Source organism: Astatotilapia calliptera, chromosome 11 (genome assembly GCF_964374335.1).
Source record: "Astatotilapia calliptera chromosome 11, fAstCal68.1, whole genome shotgun sequence".
NCBI classification, from domain to species: Eukaryota; Metazoa; Chordata; class Actinopteri; order Cichliformes; family Cichlidae; genus Astatotilapia; species Astatotilapia calliptera.
This window is the reverse complement of record NC_137432.1, coordinates 9,238,495-9,255,085: the sequence shown is the minus strand read 5'-3', so window position 1 is coordinate 9,255,085 and position 16,591 is coordinate 9,238,495. Positions and strand designations below refer to the sequence as shown.

General features: G+C 41.0%; 1 protein-coding gene across 4 annotated transcripts in view; it reads right to left on the bottom strand.

The window, feature by feature from the left end:
* Positions 1-8,446: 8,446 nt before the first annotated feature.
* ptprub (protein tyrosine phosphatase receptor type Ub) overlaps positions 8,447-16,591 on the bottom strand; it is a 186,302-nt gene continuing 178,157 nt past the window's right edge. For all 4 annotated transcript variants that reach the window (XM_026183429.2, XM_026183430.2, XM_026183431.2 and 1 more), the window contains 2 exons: positions 11,085-11,220; positions 8,447-10,979 (listed from right to left, as the gene is read on the bottom strand). In XM_026183429.2, the coding sequence (XP_026039214.1) occupies positions 10,917-10,979; positions 11,085-11,220 (199 nt within the window). In that variant the 3' untranslated portion in view covers positions 8,447-10,916. The remainder of the gene's footprint in view (positions 10,980-11,084; positions 11,221-16,591) is intronic.

The window sequence follows — 16,591 nt, the reverse complement described above, 5'->3', positions numbered from 1 at the left end:
AGCGGAACTGACAGAGACGGATTCACTGTGGCCCAAGCATGGAATTGCTTTTCCTTTCCCCTGGAACTGAGCTGGAAGTGTCTGCGGCTGCAAACAATCTCTAAGCAGGAGCTTTCACAAAGCCCAAGAGCCAGAACCATGAAAGCTCAGAGGCAGGTGAGAAAAACGCTGAACTATTTAGAACAAGAAAACGGGCAAAGTCAGCTTGAGTGCCCAGAAACTGTTGCATCAACACAAAGTTGTAATAACAAGATACTGTATGTTTTCCATCTTACAACATTGAGTGAAAAATGTGCGTTTAAAGTGCAGACTATGTGTACAAAACCCTTCTTGTTGCTTATGTGAGAGGAACAGAGTTCATGTGTCCACTGCTGTCGTGCTGCACAGCTAATTAGACAGGTGTTACAGAGCCCCAGGATACAGATAGGAAGCCATGGGAGCATTTCACTCTCTCAGTTTGACACAACAGAGAAGGTGTTCTGTTCAATTTACACCTTAACCTGAGAGGAATTCCGGGCGGAGTTTGGTCAGGTATCCTAAAAACTCAAGGTTTGCAGGCAGTTTTATTTGAAGACATACCTCCGTTCCTAACCACAGTCACTGCTGCTACCGTCGTTATGACCGTATTAAATGAAAACCCTATCATCGTACTCCACACTGCACTGAGCCACAAGATGAGATGTTGCAATGAAATGCATCATTAGAACCTATGTGCATTAGCTTAAAAACTACAGATTAAACTCCTGGTTTCTTCTAATGGTCCAAAGTCTCAGAGTTAACATTTGCTCTAAAGAGATCACATGAGCCCCTGGTGTTTCACCTCTAATGGTGCATGTCTGGGAGGACACTGGGCATTGGACTGAGATCCTCATTGTTACAAAACCTGCTTTTAACATTACTTCTCTTTTGCACTGCTTCTCCTCGGGTCGACAGTGTTGTCAGGGTCTTTTATCACGTGAAGACAGGCTGGGGCAACCAATAAGCAAACTGAGCCACAGTCTAAACCACTGAAGATGTGAGAGACTTTTAAACTCTCAAACAACCAAGTTTGTCCATGCTGGAAATGTCATTCATGTGACTGAAACACAGGCAGGATTATTCGAGCTTCTACTGGCCTACAGGAGTGAGTTTTCCTTTGTCTGCATGCATTTAACGTGCATCTGGAGCAGATAATAAAAGAAGTGAAAGCAACAAACATCTACAATGAACAAGAAATTAATACATTCACAGATATGTTGTCCTCCTCAAATGTTGCTTGCACAGCTCAGCGTGGCCACAAGGGATGTCTACTGAACCAAAGACAGAGTAAGAATAACTGGCATCCAGTAGATATGACAAGGAGGTTGCTAGCTATTCTTCCATCTCTAATGTAAGCATTGCATTTGGCCATTCACGGTAATTACAGTCAGTTGTTGCCACTTTAGAGACACATGTCAAGCTCAATGCAATATGCAACATGGTTCAATGTGTTCGTGTTTTTCTGCTCATTCCAGCAGATTAACATCAAATATGGAGTTAGAATGCCACGGTGCATCAGTGAACTCAGTCTTTAAATAACAATGCCTTAGCACAAAGGCAAAGTCCAGTTAGTCGTCCACACCTAGCAGAGTGTGACTTTTCTTTTCTGCAAGTGTGCTCTCTCTGTCGTGCTTCTGAAACCTTCTTCATCCACTCTTAAAAAAAATTAAACGAAAAAGTAGAAATTGCTTTTCAGTAAATAGTGACAGCAAAACGGATTCGTGCCATGTTACAGGCGCTAAATCGGGATGTTTTGCATTGCTGGCAAAGCGTAATGTGATGCTGTGACAGGAGCAGAAAAGGCTGCCTGTTAACAGTATGTAGTTTAAAGGCAGACCTCACCGAGGACGCTGTTGTCGACGTTCTTTTGAGTGACACGGCAACATCAAATACAAGCTTCCACAATGAATGTCGTGACCTCGTCACCCCGGTCACACGGCAGAGCAGACAGCTGACAAGCGGGCAGGGGGGAAAAAAGCACCGCCCTACCCAACAAGCCCTCGATCAGCTGTCAAAAACTCACACCTCAAACAATCTCACCTGACACAAAACCGGTGAGATGCAGAGAGGATGAGGAAAGCACAAGAGGGCTAAAAAGTAAGGGAACAGATGGTGGGAGAGAAAGGTGAGGACGCTTAAAAAATAGACAAGAGGACAAAACAGGAAATTGCAAGTGCAAGAGTGAAATTGATAAAAGGCTGCAAAAGCTGATCATTTTTTTAAAAAAAGACAGAGTTAGATAGTCAAATGTAGTGAAACCGGGGCCATGCATTATTCTGTTATTATCCTGTCTGACGCAGTATCCAAAGTTTTTTTTTTCTTGAGGTGCAGGCAAGCAGTCCAACCTGTGGAATGAAATATTAAAGAGCTCGTATCTGCATGCATGTAGATCCCTGGGTTCAGTCTACATGACATGACAGCATAATCCCCAGTGCTCTGAGGTTCAGGCACAGCATTAAACGAAGAAGCCATGCAGAGCGATGAAGAGAAATAGTTCTTCCCTTTAATTAGGTTTGAAGGTTGTGAAAGACCAGAACATGACACTGACAGTTACTCTCTGTGGGCAAAAGCCAAGACCTGGAGACCAATTTGTAGCCAAGTCATTCAGTACTACTGTCTTACTGACCTGCACAGGGATGGGAAGATGGTGGTAATAAGAGAAAAGCAAATTGTCAGATTTTATTAAATAAGCAATTTGTGCAAAATGTTCAACAAGTTTAAATAAAGTATTAACCCAACAACTGCTAAAAGTAATAGTTTCACTTTTGGAAATTATGCTTTTGATAGGGTTTGGATACTAATGGCAGCTAGCTAGCTTAGCTTAAGGACAGGATCTTTCTGAAGTTTGGCTTTTACCAGAAGGCTGGAAATCAAAACTGCTTCATCTAAAAATATGACTGTTTATAGTTTTTAATTAACTATTATGTTATTTTGTTACCTTGCTTGCAGCAGTGACAGCATTACTTATTGCTAACAGTTAGCCGATTTCAGTTCGTGCATCGGGAGGAGGAATATAGCAGAGTGATTTTGAGTAGATTAGATATTGTCATTACTTTTTTAATGTGCAAAAAAATAAGAGTGTGACAGTAAAGTCCAAACTGCCTCCATGACAGCCGACAATTGCATTATTCTGCTTGCACAACTTTGGCTTTTTTGGCCAAGAACACAAAGTGATAAAATTGAGTGTATGCTGACCTCAAACCTGCAGCCAGAGCCTAAACTTCAAAAGGTCACAAAGGCATCGATGAGCAGTCAAGCTAACAGCATTGTGGCCTCCATTTCTGTTCATGCTTCTGCAGTAGAATCTCTGTGGTGATAGACAGAGTTTACCTTCATACTCATCCAACTTGCAGACCACCACAGCAGATTTTAAAAAGATTGAATGTGTGCAGATGCGTTGGACTGCAGCCTCAGATTTATAATGTCAGCTGGTAATTATGTGACAACGCATTTAAGATCAAGTTACACAGAAACATGAAAGTAATGTCAGTGTAACAAATTACTTTCTGCCTGGAGCAAAAAGTTACATAATACAAAAATTTACTTTAAAATAAGTTGTTTTGTTTTTTTACAAAAAAGGGGAACAAAGTAATGAGTAATAAATTACTTTTTTGACAACCCCAACACTGTTCTAGACAACATGTGCTTCATCTTTGTACAGAAAATACATAGTTATGTTTAACGTTTAGCTCAGTGTGTGTTTTTCTGTGTGTGTGTGTAATATACAGAAAACAATCCTCTCTATAAAAAAAGAGCATGCAGGCAGTGTGGGAGTGCGCAACTATTCTCCACAGGATAAGGTGCTAAATGAAATGTAGACATTGTGAATGACGCTACATAGGTGTGAAAGACAAAGTACTCTGGGAAGTAATAGCGTTCTGGGCCATGTTTCCATTCAGGATGCAGACAACATTTTTTCACATAGCATGGCATTACTCAGCCCTGGCAGAAAGAAGATCAGTTGCCGCTATGGGGCTTCGTGAACCGGTGAACGTAGGGCTCCAGGGATGACAGAGTGGGGGAGGACTGGGGTTAATGCGGCCTGCAGTCGGGGATGTCTGGTGTGGAACAGAGATGGGAGAGCAGAGGACAACTGTGTTCTCCCTGAGGTTAATATAGTATTATCAGCTGCACAACTGTCCTCTCATAGCCGCATCTATTTCAACAACTGCTGGAGGAAAGAAGGGGGCAGGAGGCGGGGGGATGAAGACAGAGAAAGATAAGAGAAGAAGCGACAAGAGAGAGAAGAAGGGCAAAAAAGGATGAGTGAGAAAAAAAACTTAGAAAACAAAGACAAAATAGATATTCTCAAGAGTGGACAGGAAAGTTTGAAGGCCTTGAAAGTTGATAACAGATTTAAGTCTTCTCATATTATTTAATTTTAATGGCATAAAAAACACCATAAAACCCCAAAACAATAAAACGAAAACAAAACAAAAACACTAAGATGTCAAAAAATAGGAAATCAAATCTAATCATTCTCAACGGGGGACATGTAATATGCAGGAGCTCCTATGCCTGAATATGTTTTATAACTTAAAAGCAATAAAAGGTAATTCCATACTTTATTGACTTGAGTATACTCCCAGTGTTTGTTCCCTGCCTTTAGATGAAATCACAAAGACTCCTGCTCTTTCTTTAAGTTTGTCAAGGATCACAATGGAGTATGATTGATGCTAGTCGTCGCTTGTGGCCCCATTTTTCTGCTCTAAATAAACTGAAGGATAAATCCAGTTGCTAAGCCAGTCCCTCTAAGGGCTGACCTTTTGATAAGCTCATCTCTCAAATTTATGGCAGCTCGGAGAAGCATTATTGCCACAACCTAGAAATGGCTCATGTTGACATAAGATCGTTTACAAGCTTCTCCCCAGAAACCTCAAGGCTCAACATCTCTATGTGTGTACTAACAACGAGAGATTATCCTTGGAGCAAAATAACTTCAGCCTCTGCTTCACCTGAGATTGTGTTGTTATCGAGAGAGTGCGCGGTGGCAGAGACGGATTTTGTGTACACAATCCTGATATTTCATCACCACAACTTCCCAAACTTTTTTTTTTGTCTCTCTCTGGATTATCCAACTTCTCTATCGCCTGCCATGTTCATCCCCCTCCTCCAGCTTAATTCAGCTGTTGAACTCAACCCCACAAATGACACAAGTCAGAGGATCCAAAGTTAAAGGTGGCCGGTGTTGGTGGTGGCGGCAAGCTACTGTTGTGCTACCCAACAGCGAAAGGCGAGCGTGATAAAGAGGAAAGGGACGGCTGGATCACTCATGTGTCCTCTGATTCTGGTTATCTGTCTCAGGCTCCTTGTTTGCTTGCATGATCCAGGCTGGAACCATCAGAAGCTTCCTCTCTTCCCCTTGTTCATGTCAACCATGACTTTCACTGAACTCGGAGCACACTGTTGAGATAAGGGCTCCAATCAGACTGACTGTGGCAATGGAACCGGTGAGAAAACATGGTGGACGGAGCCATCTGGCTGGCTCTTCTCGCTGTCCTCGCTCTGCTGAGCACAAAGCTGAACCACCTGTCTTGTCTGCTGCACTCTATAGCAGAAGCCGAGTACCACCAGGATGGTAGAACAAGATAGTGTGGATATGGTGTGTATTTGTTTAGTTGTGTGTTTATAGTATAAAAAAAAATGCTCAGAAAGAGAAGAATGGCTTTACTCAGTGGACTGGACTTTGTTTAAGTCTGTATTGGTCCTAAGGAATCATATAATACATCCCCAGACATACACCAGATATTTATCCCACTTTCTAAAAGCCTGCAACTTTATTTTCATGCCATCTTCTCTATCGACTTATTGACTGAGGCTTGGGCAAGGTCACCCGCAGAAGTTTCTGTGACAATATTCTCCCAGAGAATATTGGATTTTATCTGCATCTATTAGCAAAGCATTTGGCATGAAAGAAGAATCATTAAACATTTAGTAAGATACACCACTGTGCTTTGAAGAATAGCATTCTGCCGATGTTAAAACCCGGATCATGTCTCTGTAGCTATTAGGCAACGAGTGAGCATGTTTTTGAGTCCCAGACATTGCTTCTTTTTACAGTTGCAAGACTGTAAAAGTCACAAAACTATGAATAATTTATATTTACTGTGCAAAAGGTCTTGCTTGGAAAATTGGAAATAGGTGCAGCAATTTACTGAAACATGCAACATTTATGGAAATACAGTATATAAGGGGGGGAAATGGGGTTTGTACAGTTGCAATGACCTTGAAAATCGATATATGATACGACCACCTTCATTCTATTGTTTTGAACCTTCACACGACCTTTACTATCTCAGACAAGCTTTCTTGTAGTTTAAGTAGTCTTCAGGAATACTTCATCAAATCTCTTGAAGGACACTGAAGCTATTCCTTGGATGTTGGCTGCCTCTGTGCTCTCTGTCAAGATGATTTGGACTCTGTCTTTATAGGTATTAATAGAGTAATAACACTGCATTAACATTGTGTTTGGGATCGTTTTCATGCTGATAAATGACGTCACTGCCATCCAGATGCTTTTCTGATTGCATGCTGGATCTACGTTCCTTTTTGGCAACGAGTTTGACAAGATTCCCAACACCAACGTTTGGAATACAGCCATACACCATGACAGAGCCTCCACCATGTTTTACTGATGGATGTAAACACTGACCTCCTCTGTATATGTTGATGATAATTTGAACCAAAAGTTTCAAATTTTACAATAAGACCTGTTGCTACTTATTTTCAGTGCAGCTCTTGTGTAATGTGGCATACTGCACCTGCTTCCCTTCCTTAAGAATGGATTTCTAATGAGCAGATGGATAAACTCAAGGACCTGATGCATACTCTGGTCTTTACTGGTATGCTGTAGATACTAAAGCTATCTGCTGCATATTGTTTATATGCTGTGGATAGTTTTTTAGCCATGCACCTTCTTCCTCTGTCCTCCATTTGTCCAGTTTTCTCACATTTTTAAGGACAAACTGAACACCATGCTTTTAACTAATAGCACTTTTCGAATCACCTTATAAGTGCAAATAAATTTTTTTTGTATTATACGTTTATGTTAAACTCTGTTATATTTGGTGTAATACAAGGATTGGACTAAAAATGAGTGAAAAGGCGGCCAACTTTAAAAGAAAACCTGAATGAATATTGCTTAAGACCACTTAAAAGTAACAGCTTGGCTCCTTGGAAGCAAAATATAAAAATATGAGGGGGACACTCAAGACTTTGCACAATATTGTATTGTCTATCCAAATACCTTGAAGTATATTTGTTTTAAAACTTCCATTAACAATAACATTAATCATACCTGATCAAATTACTAGATAATTTTTCAGCTTTCTCCGTTATATCAGCCAATAACAGAAGCTGTCGGAAGTCACAGCCGTTTTATAGAAAGATATCCGAGTGTATGTGGTGAGACTCAACAGGGAGACTGAGGAGAAGCCGACATCTATCGAGCCCATCAGTGACAGAATATAAGACAGGATGCTCCAAAGAGAGAGAAAAGACAAAGCCCTGTTGGATCCTGGCAAAGTGATAAGTGCCTTGACCACGACAGTCATTACACCATCAGAATTAAATGATAAGATTCCAATTACCAGCTAATTTAAACCGCCGGTCAAATATGAGAAATAAAAGATGGAAAAAAGGATTTTATGTTGTAATGGCTTTCTGCAGGTGAAAAGGGAAATTGAGAAAATCTTGCAGATATTAAATAGGGTGGTATAAATGACCTGCCTCCATAAAAATAGCTCATTGCCTCATTAATCTACAAGGTATTCCTGCCCTTTTCACCAACATGACTAGTGGAAAAGTACCAACTTAGGAATACTTAAATATACTGACGCACTCCTTTAAAGTTTGTTTTTGCAGCTTAATCAATCTATGAGAAAATAAAGGCAAGTCTGCACAGCCTACATTGTCCTCATCCGAACAGTAGGGGGTCTTGTACTCTAATTAATCTGACTAGTCTCTCTGCTGAAGACTGGATCAGTTTGCAGGACTGCTGCATTATTCAACGTAGCCACGGGGTAAGAGAGGAAGTCTGTGGTCTGGAGTCACCTTACTCTGAGCTAAGGAGCAAAGCAAGAGATGGAGAAAACGATGAGGAAAAGACATTGAAAGTAATGGAAAATGAGCAGGGTGTGGTGGAGGGGTATGATTAAAAGAGATAGGGAAAAGAAACAGGGTGAGGGATCAGAAAGGCGGGTCAGATCAAATGGTCAATGCGGTTCAGGGTGACGGGAAAATGTTAAAAGATCACATCCGCATGAGAAACCGCAGGTGGGTCAGAGGGGATATAGACAGAAAGTCCATCTTTTGCCATCAGGTCTGCGCTTCTGTTGACAATCCGATCATGAAACCACGTTGTGTGTTGGGGTTTTTCAGCCGTGTATGTATTTGGTACAGAACATCCAATAAAGGCTGCGACAACGTCTTTTTTCCCCCCATTGTTCATTTATTGTTAATCGTTGGTATCGCTCAAAAGAAAGATCTTTCTACCCCGATATACATCTCTCTTCTTATTTTCTTTCATTAAATACACACCATGTCCCCACAAATACAATGATCAAAAACACAGTAGTCATGTACTGTTGGTTCATACAGAAAACAACAAGTGAAATCAAACATCCTGTGTTGGCAGTTGTCACTCAGAAATAGTCATAATAAAAAGCTTTGGAATGGTAAAAGTATAATGCACTCACAGTCGTGGCTAAAGGTTGAAACAAATCATATGGATCGGGTTATTCTGAAATCACTGAAATGAAATGCAAAGCTTAACGAGCGCCCGAACACGCCTCATGAGCCGCTTCGCTCGCAGCGCTGGGATGAACGCTCGTCGTTAAAAGTTCTGACAAAAACTCACAAAATGCTCATTTACAGCAACATTCAGCTTTATGGTTATGTTGTGGTTACTTACTATACGTCTTTACTCTGGGCAAACATATAATATATTATTCACATAACATAATATACATCTGTATATACATATTCCTTCCACCCTTAACAAAAAAAGTGTCCAGGCACTTCCTTCAGCAATCTTTTGCCAGATCACTGACTACAATGTAGCTACCTCATTCTTCTTCCTCATCACAAACAAGCTGCTCTATTTGAGAATCTGTGGGAGTCTGGTGATGTTTGTATACTGTTAGATTGCTCACATATTCTGGTTATCCCACCTGAACCAGAGTGTGAGCTGCAAACTAGCAGCAGGGTTGCCTTTCTCAGCTTCTGCAGGCTTCAAGCTGTCTCTCCTTGTTCATTAGGATATGTCCTGGAGTGATACCTTTACCACCCTCCCTGAAAACCTCTACTTAAAGGAGTCTCGGGAGATGTGTTGGCGCATAACATATTTTAAAAGGCCTATGTTTTAAAATATCTCTAATGGAGCTTATTAGAGATATTTTTGTGGCTATAACGCAAAAAAAAATCTCTTCCTCTGTGTAATGGGGTCTTTGCAAGAGCATGTTTCAAAGTTGTCTCTGATCATTATGTGTATCACAAATCCCAACCTGACTGCTTCTTACATTGATTCAGGCATGAAGAGTTCCAGTGCTCTCCAGGCCCTGGCCAACAGCTGAAAAAGAGTGGATTTTGTTTATCCATCAACTCTGCGGTAAGTCAGCAGCAGGGTATGTGGCCAACAGCTTCTTACTTTTACTACTTTTTTAAAACCACATTTCTGCAATCAAAAAAATATGTTCAGCAATGAGCGGTGACCCAAGATGGCACTCCCACCATCTACCCCATCTTAGTGCCCCCTACCCCCGATTTTCTTTTTGCTTTTCTTAGACTTTTTTTGTTTTTACAGCACAACCAAACGCCTCGGACAATGAATGAGTAGAAGAGGTGCAGACTGAGACCTGTGTGACCGCACCAGTTCAGACACTTCACCACAGCATTAATGGCGCATCATTTTTCACACCAACACTGTGGCATCTCGATGCCTTTCAAACAGCTTTCGCCATCCTCTCCTTTTGCTGTCTTCGGTGAGTATAAAGTACAAACAATCACTTCGGAGCGAGAACATTAGCTGATGCAGTACATAGTGTTTGTTTGTAGGCATATATCAAGATGAAGCAGTAGAACAAAGCAAAGGATTCAAGTCAGTCAGTGGGATTGGCACCGTGACAGTAACGAGACAGGAATCTCCCTCGGTGGCACCAGGCTCAGTGCCAGTAACGCCCACCTGTAGCACACATGGTAATCCAGCACAAACATTATGGGAAAATACAACACATTGCACTACTGTACAGTTTCTGCATCAATACTGTTGAATACTGGGCTGGTCTGCTTTACAATATAGGTCTCTTAAAATCTCTTGTTCTTGTTTTCTACCCCAGGTGAAAAACTTTATCGATTTATTTGGTGGTTTCAATAAATCTGTCCTATCATTAGAGAATAAGGCAGTTTATGGTATGGTAGATAAGTCATGCCACGAGCACAGTGGACCGTTATTTTATGTAGCTCTTCCACGTTTAAATAATGCTGCTGTAACTCCAGAATTAGATCCAGCGTCTTCGGTTTGTACGAATGAAATGATGAAACACAGCCAAGGTGACCCTTGCTTTGAAGAGAGAGGTCCACATTGCAGCTCCAAATATTGTTTTGCTGCTACAGAAACCCTTAGCACATACAAGATGTAGTCCAAGAGGCAAATAGGACCGAGAAAAGCACAAAAAAAAAATATCAAAAGAGATAAACATCACCAACAAGGAGGAAATCACAGCTGTACATTAAAGGTTAAAAGTCAGAACCTTGACCATGTTTTTTTTCTTTGCTCTCGTTCCTCTGCAGTCCTTTCAAAGCCAACTTCACAGGTCCAAACATTTAAGTAGATGGGGGGTCACCGGGTGACCTTTGTCTCCAGCGCGTGGGAATTTGCTGCTGTCGTAAACGTTTAGTTGCTATCTGCCTTCAAAGCAGTCCAAGTACTCAAGGACAAGGTCATAGCAAAATCGATACTGGTCCTAAAGAAACAAAAAGGAAAAACACAAAACTAGAGTCAAAAATCTCAAATGTATTGAATTTGGGTTTTTTTCAATTAATTTACAGACTAGACTAAACTTCCATACCAGAGACTCGACCATGTTGGGTTTGCAGTTGCGTAGAGTTTTGACAGCATAGAATACGTCTACCATGTTCTGATACTGGATCATCTCGATGAGGATGTTGCAGGCACAGAAGGTCCCACTACGGCCACCACCATTGCTGTGGAAGAGAATACATTGTCTAATAACTATTACACAGTACAGGCATAAATCAATGCTGCTACTGTACCTATCCAAAGGTATTCATGTGTATATGGACAGTACTCAATGCTCTCTGCCAGATCTGTTCAATCGCTTCATGATTTGGACTAGTTAGAGAAGTTACACAATGCAAACACTGCAGATACTAAGGTAATGAGAGATGATGAACACATGGATCCTTTGCTGCTCATTCCTCCTTTTGAAAGGCAAAGCCATCAATGTACACAAGCAGCATAGCAGCCCTCTCTGGCTGCGCTGATTAAAGCTGTGCTTGTGGATATGGTTAATGTTCAGATGTTACATTTATGGTTCAGTCCATAGTGCTATGGATAGATGCTGATGTAACTCCTCTTTACTGCTCTAATGGACATTACCCAGAAAGCTCTGCTACAGTTTATGTCAGAGATAACAGTAGCAATTTTAGAGACTTCAGTGCAATAGCACAAACAATCATAAAGAGTCAAAGCCGGACAAAACAAACCAAAAACAAGAAGCTTCTGACAAAAAGCATAACCAGGCTAATCTACAGCAGTGTTTCCTTTCTTCCATTTATCTATTCATCTTCTACAGCTTATCCAGGGTCGGGTCACAGCCAAGTCCAGACCTCCTTCTCCAACTTCGCCAACTCCAGCTTATCCAGTCAACGTAAAGACGTAAACACCCTGACAAGATGAAGATGCAAACTCGCCGCATGTTCCGGGCCTATCCAGAAAACCCAGCCAAGGAAACATCCTAATCAGATGCCTGAGCCACCTCGTTTGGATCAGCTCTACACTGAGTTCCTCTTCTGAGCACAGCCACCGTTTGAAGAAAGGGTTTGTTTCTGCAGTGTCATTCTTTCTGTCATCACTCAGAACTTTGTGATAAGAGGTGAACATAGGGATGTAGAATAACCAGTAAATTGATAGCGATGTTTTTATAGACGTGTCAGCATCACTGCAGATGCTGCACCAGTCTGTCTGTTCACTCTTTCACTCCCCTCCCCTAACTCATAAACAAAAGCAGCTTGTCCCTCAGACTAGAAGGTGCTAATGGTCATTCTGACCACTGCACAACTGTGAGCTGCTCCAGTGCAAGCAGGAAGTCATCACCTGGTGATGGCAAAGGAACCACATCATCTGCAAAAAACAGCGATAAGACTCTGAGAGTGGCATCCTTCTAGCACTTGGCTCCACCTAGAAATTCTGTCCGTAAAGATCACAAACAGAATCAGCCTTGCCCACCATCCGCCAGGGAAAAGTCTGACTTATTGCCGGCAACGATAACCAGGTTCTTACTGTAGTTGACATGGACCGAAAGGCATGTAACAATGTGACAGTAAGCGGTCAAATGCCTTCTCCAAGTCCACAAACCACATGTACACTGGTGGCTCAAACACCCAAACATACTGAAATATTCTTAAGAGGATAAAGAGCTGGTCCAGCGTTCCACAGCCAGGATGAAAACCACATTGTTCCTCCTTAATCCGAGGTTTGACCAACACAGAGTTATCATAGTTTTGTAATTTTTCAAAGTCTAGTTTTTATTTTACTGAAATATTTTTTCACATCTGGTTTCAGTTTTTAGTTTAGTTTTAGTTACCTATTATAATGTTGGACCAACTGGCATATTTATTCTCAATCTAGCGTTTCCCAGGGTGTGAATAAATATGGAGAGATAAGAACATCACCCTCGAAGTAAAACTCACGGCTTTTGCATGCAGCACACATTTCAGTTTTCCTCTACTTGGACGCTCACAGCTGACCTATAGAGGAAGTTCAGTGCAATGCTTATAAAAATGCACGGCATCAATGACTCTGTCGAGGCAGTACAAAAGATTATAATATAAAACACAGTGTTGATAATATCCAAGGATGGTTTGGGGTTGCCTCTGGCACAAAACAAGTGCAGGCTAAAAACTGTCTGAGATGGTAAAAGTTGGCCACTCATGTGCCTGCTGTGCTGCCCTGTTACTAATGTCGTGATAATGAAGATCCAAAGATCTTTCAGTACATACATGACCACCAACACAATCGCAGTGTCGGGTCATGCAATCATTTAATGATCCCAGCAGCTGTCTCAATTAATACTAGCTGCTGATGGTAAGACGACTGGTTGATTTAGTTCATCAAGATATTATTTCTTTCTCCAAAAGGTACAGATTGTTCCTGAGCACAGGTAAAGGTGCCTGTGGTCAAAGCAGCCGCAGTCTATTTATAATACATACTATATCATACAATATATGGTCCAGAGGGAATGGAAAAACTTAATTAAAGTTAATGCAAGCTGACGAGTGTGAGGGGAAAATAACAAATGGGCAGACAAACTGTCAACACAGAAATTTCTACCATGACCCTTCTGGGGCTGTGTAACATTACCATTGCATAATCCTGATATTTAGTAGCTGTTAGCAGTTTCGTGTAATATTTTATTTGAGTTAATAAAAAAGCTAAAGTTTGTTTTTCTTGTGTCAAAGAAAATAAACATAATACTAAATAACAGTTGTATAACCGTGTAACAGACTGGGTTGGAATCAGTAGTGAGCAAAGAATAGGTGGTTTGTGGGAAGAATGCAAGTCAGAGTTGCTTTGGGTCATCGTGGCTCAAGAGTTGGAAGTTCGCCTTGTAATCGGAAAGTTGCCGGTTCGAGCCCCGGCTTGGACAGTCTCGGTCGTTGTGTCCTTGGGCAAGACACTTCACCCGTTGCCTACTGGTGGTGGTCAGAGGGCCCGGTGGCGCCAGTGTCCGGCAGCCTCGCCTCTGTCAGTGCGCCCCAGGGTGGCTGTGGCTACAATGTAGCTTACCATCACCAGTGTGTGAATGTGTGCGTGAATGGGTGGCTGGTTGTGTAAAGCGCTTTGGGGTCCTTAGGGACTAGTAAAGCGCTATACAAATACAGGCCATTAACCATTTACCGTGGTGCAGTATTTTCTTTCTAAACTACCGGTTTATGTTAGGAGTAGGAGGCCCAAGTGAACGTAAAACATGAAATGAGAGCATTATCGAAGAAAAAAAAGAGGCTTCGTGGCTGTTTTCGCTCATGGGACACTACTGCATAATTTAACAAAGTGTATGCCATGAAATAAACATTTCTTGAAATGGAATATAAAAATTTGGCAAGTGATTGACAAAAAAAGTTCAAGCCTTCTTCATTAATGCATCAAATTAGTTTGATCCTTTGATATAATTTGCAATCTATAATATATACTTAGTCATGCTATTAGTGTAGCACTGTGTGCAGTCAAACTGACCACATTAGCTCAGACTGAAATACAGCACCAATAAATGGTTGGATATTTGTACATAAACATTTTTGATTCCCAAAAGGTATCTGATTGCCGTTGGTGGTCTACTTTTTCCCTTGCACCACTACGAGAGCGACATTTGTGATTCTGAGTGGAATGTTTCAACAGCTACCAAATGGATTGTCATTAAAGCAAGTGCCAACATTCAGGGTGCTTTTTTTCTTATCTGAAACCCTCAATAGGACAGTTTTAGTATATATAACATTTTCTAAGACTTTATATTTTGATGGTGATCACCCTCAAGTGCCCTGAGGCGACAGTTGTTGTGATTTGATGTTATATAAATAAAATTAAAATTGAACTGATCACGGCTGATGTTACTGGCTAAATATCAGGATCATAGGAAGAATAAAACATAGATGCTGTTTCCTGGTCAAATGCAGAAGTGCCTGGAAGGTTTTATTCCATCCAAAAGAAACCAGAGGGCGATAGCTGTGGCTGCAAAATCACTCCCAGTCTCTTAGAAGTTGAGGCAAAAACAGCTTTCTGACTCAGCCTCTTTACACACTTTACTGCTGATTTTATGGTTTCAGTCCCTCATTTCGGGTCACACACAAAAAACCCTCACTGGCTAACAAGCTTCAGCCACAAGTCTTCAGCCCCACTGAGTGTGCATTTTAACATTTTGCAACCAAGAAGGTAATGGTGGAAAAATCCATCTCAAGACTTCAAAATGGGACTTTAGAAACTATGGTGATGTAATTGTAGCTACATCCATTTTTCATACTGTCTGTGATCAGCATGTTAGCTTTATCACGGTGAACGTGCTAGCATGCTTAGACTGTTAGCACCGCTTTAGACTAATACCTTTATTATGAGTTTAATTAACATATGGTGGGCAGTGGGTGCATGTGCAGTACTGTACAGAAGATCCATCCCCCATTTCTTTGTATTATGCTACAGGAGCAGTGATTTCTTGAAAGATGCAAACATAGATTGAAATACAGTGCATGAAGCAAAAACAGAGTTTTTACAGGCAGCTTGAAAGTCAGTATTTGCTACGGCCTCCTTTATTCTTTAACACAGCCTGAACTTTCTTGGGTAGCTTTCTTGTAATTTCTGTAAGTAGTCAGGAATAGTTCTCCAGGCTTTTTGAAGAACATTCAAAGCTCTTCTTTGTGTTGATGTTGGCTGCCTTTTGTTCTGTTCTCCATCAAGATGATCCCACAGGATCATTTCCAGGCTGGAAAATTAAGCTAGCAACAAAGTGCTAAAACATACAATTTAAATCTGACATATTGACTCTTGGCTGAGTTGTCACACATAACAGTCAGAAAAAAACTATTTATCTTACGAGACTATTTTAACAGATAACAAGATAAAAATCTGGATCCTTGGAAGCAAAATACAAGGAAATGATAGGAGGCTCAAGACTTTTCCGCAGTACGGCATATATATATTATCTATATGTACTCGTCTTATTTTTCCAGTATGAAATACATGTTTAACTGAATTCTGGAAAACAATAGTAGAGTGTAAGCAGAAAACAAACAGTAATCTGATGACCCTGTATCTGAATTCCTATCTATCTCATAAAAACAGCATTTGTTTAAATTGAAACACAATATGAATATAAAATATTTATACAACATAAGAAGAGCTATATGAGAAACACTGTAAGTAGTTTGAAATTGAGAAATAACACAATAGTGTGGCATTTTTGCCTTGTATACTCGCCCGGTCATCATAAATGTAAAACGCTATCAATAAGCTGATGAAGGACAAGCCACTTCCTCTCTCCTGAGACAAACGCAGCCAGGTGGGCCTGGGAGATTCTGCAGTGTATAGAAGCAATATTAAGGCAATCAATCGTCGTCAGTGCTCTGGCAGTGCTGGATTTAGTGTAGTGAGAACCATCGCATTCTGTATTAAGCTATAATTGATTTGATCTCCATAATCTCTTTCCTGGTTGTCGTGGGTAACACTGTGTGACAGCACTGAGTGATGTGCTTCTGGATGGGGGCGGTGGGGATGAGCGTGTGATGGGTTGGCAATGAGCTGGACGGCCCATTCATATTCATCAGCAGGGTGTGCTCTCCGGGGCTT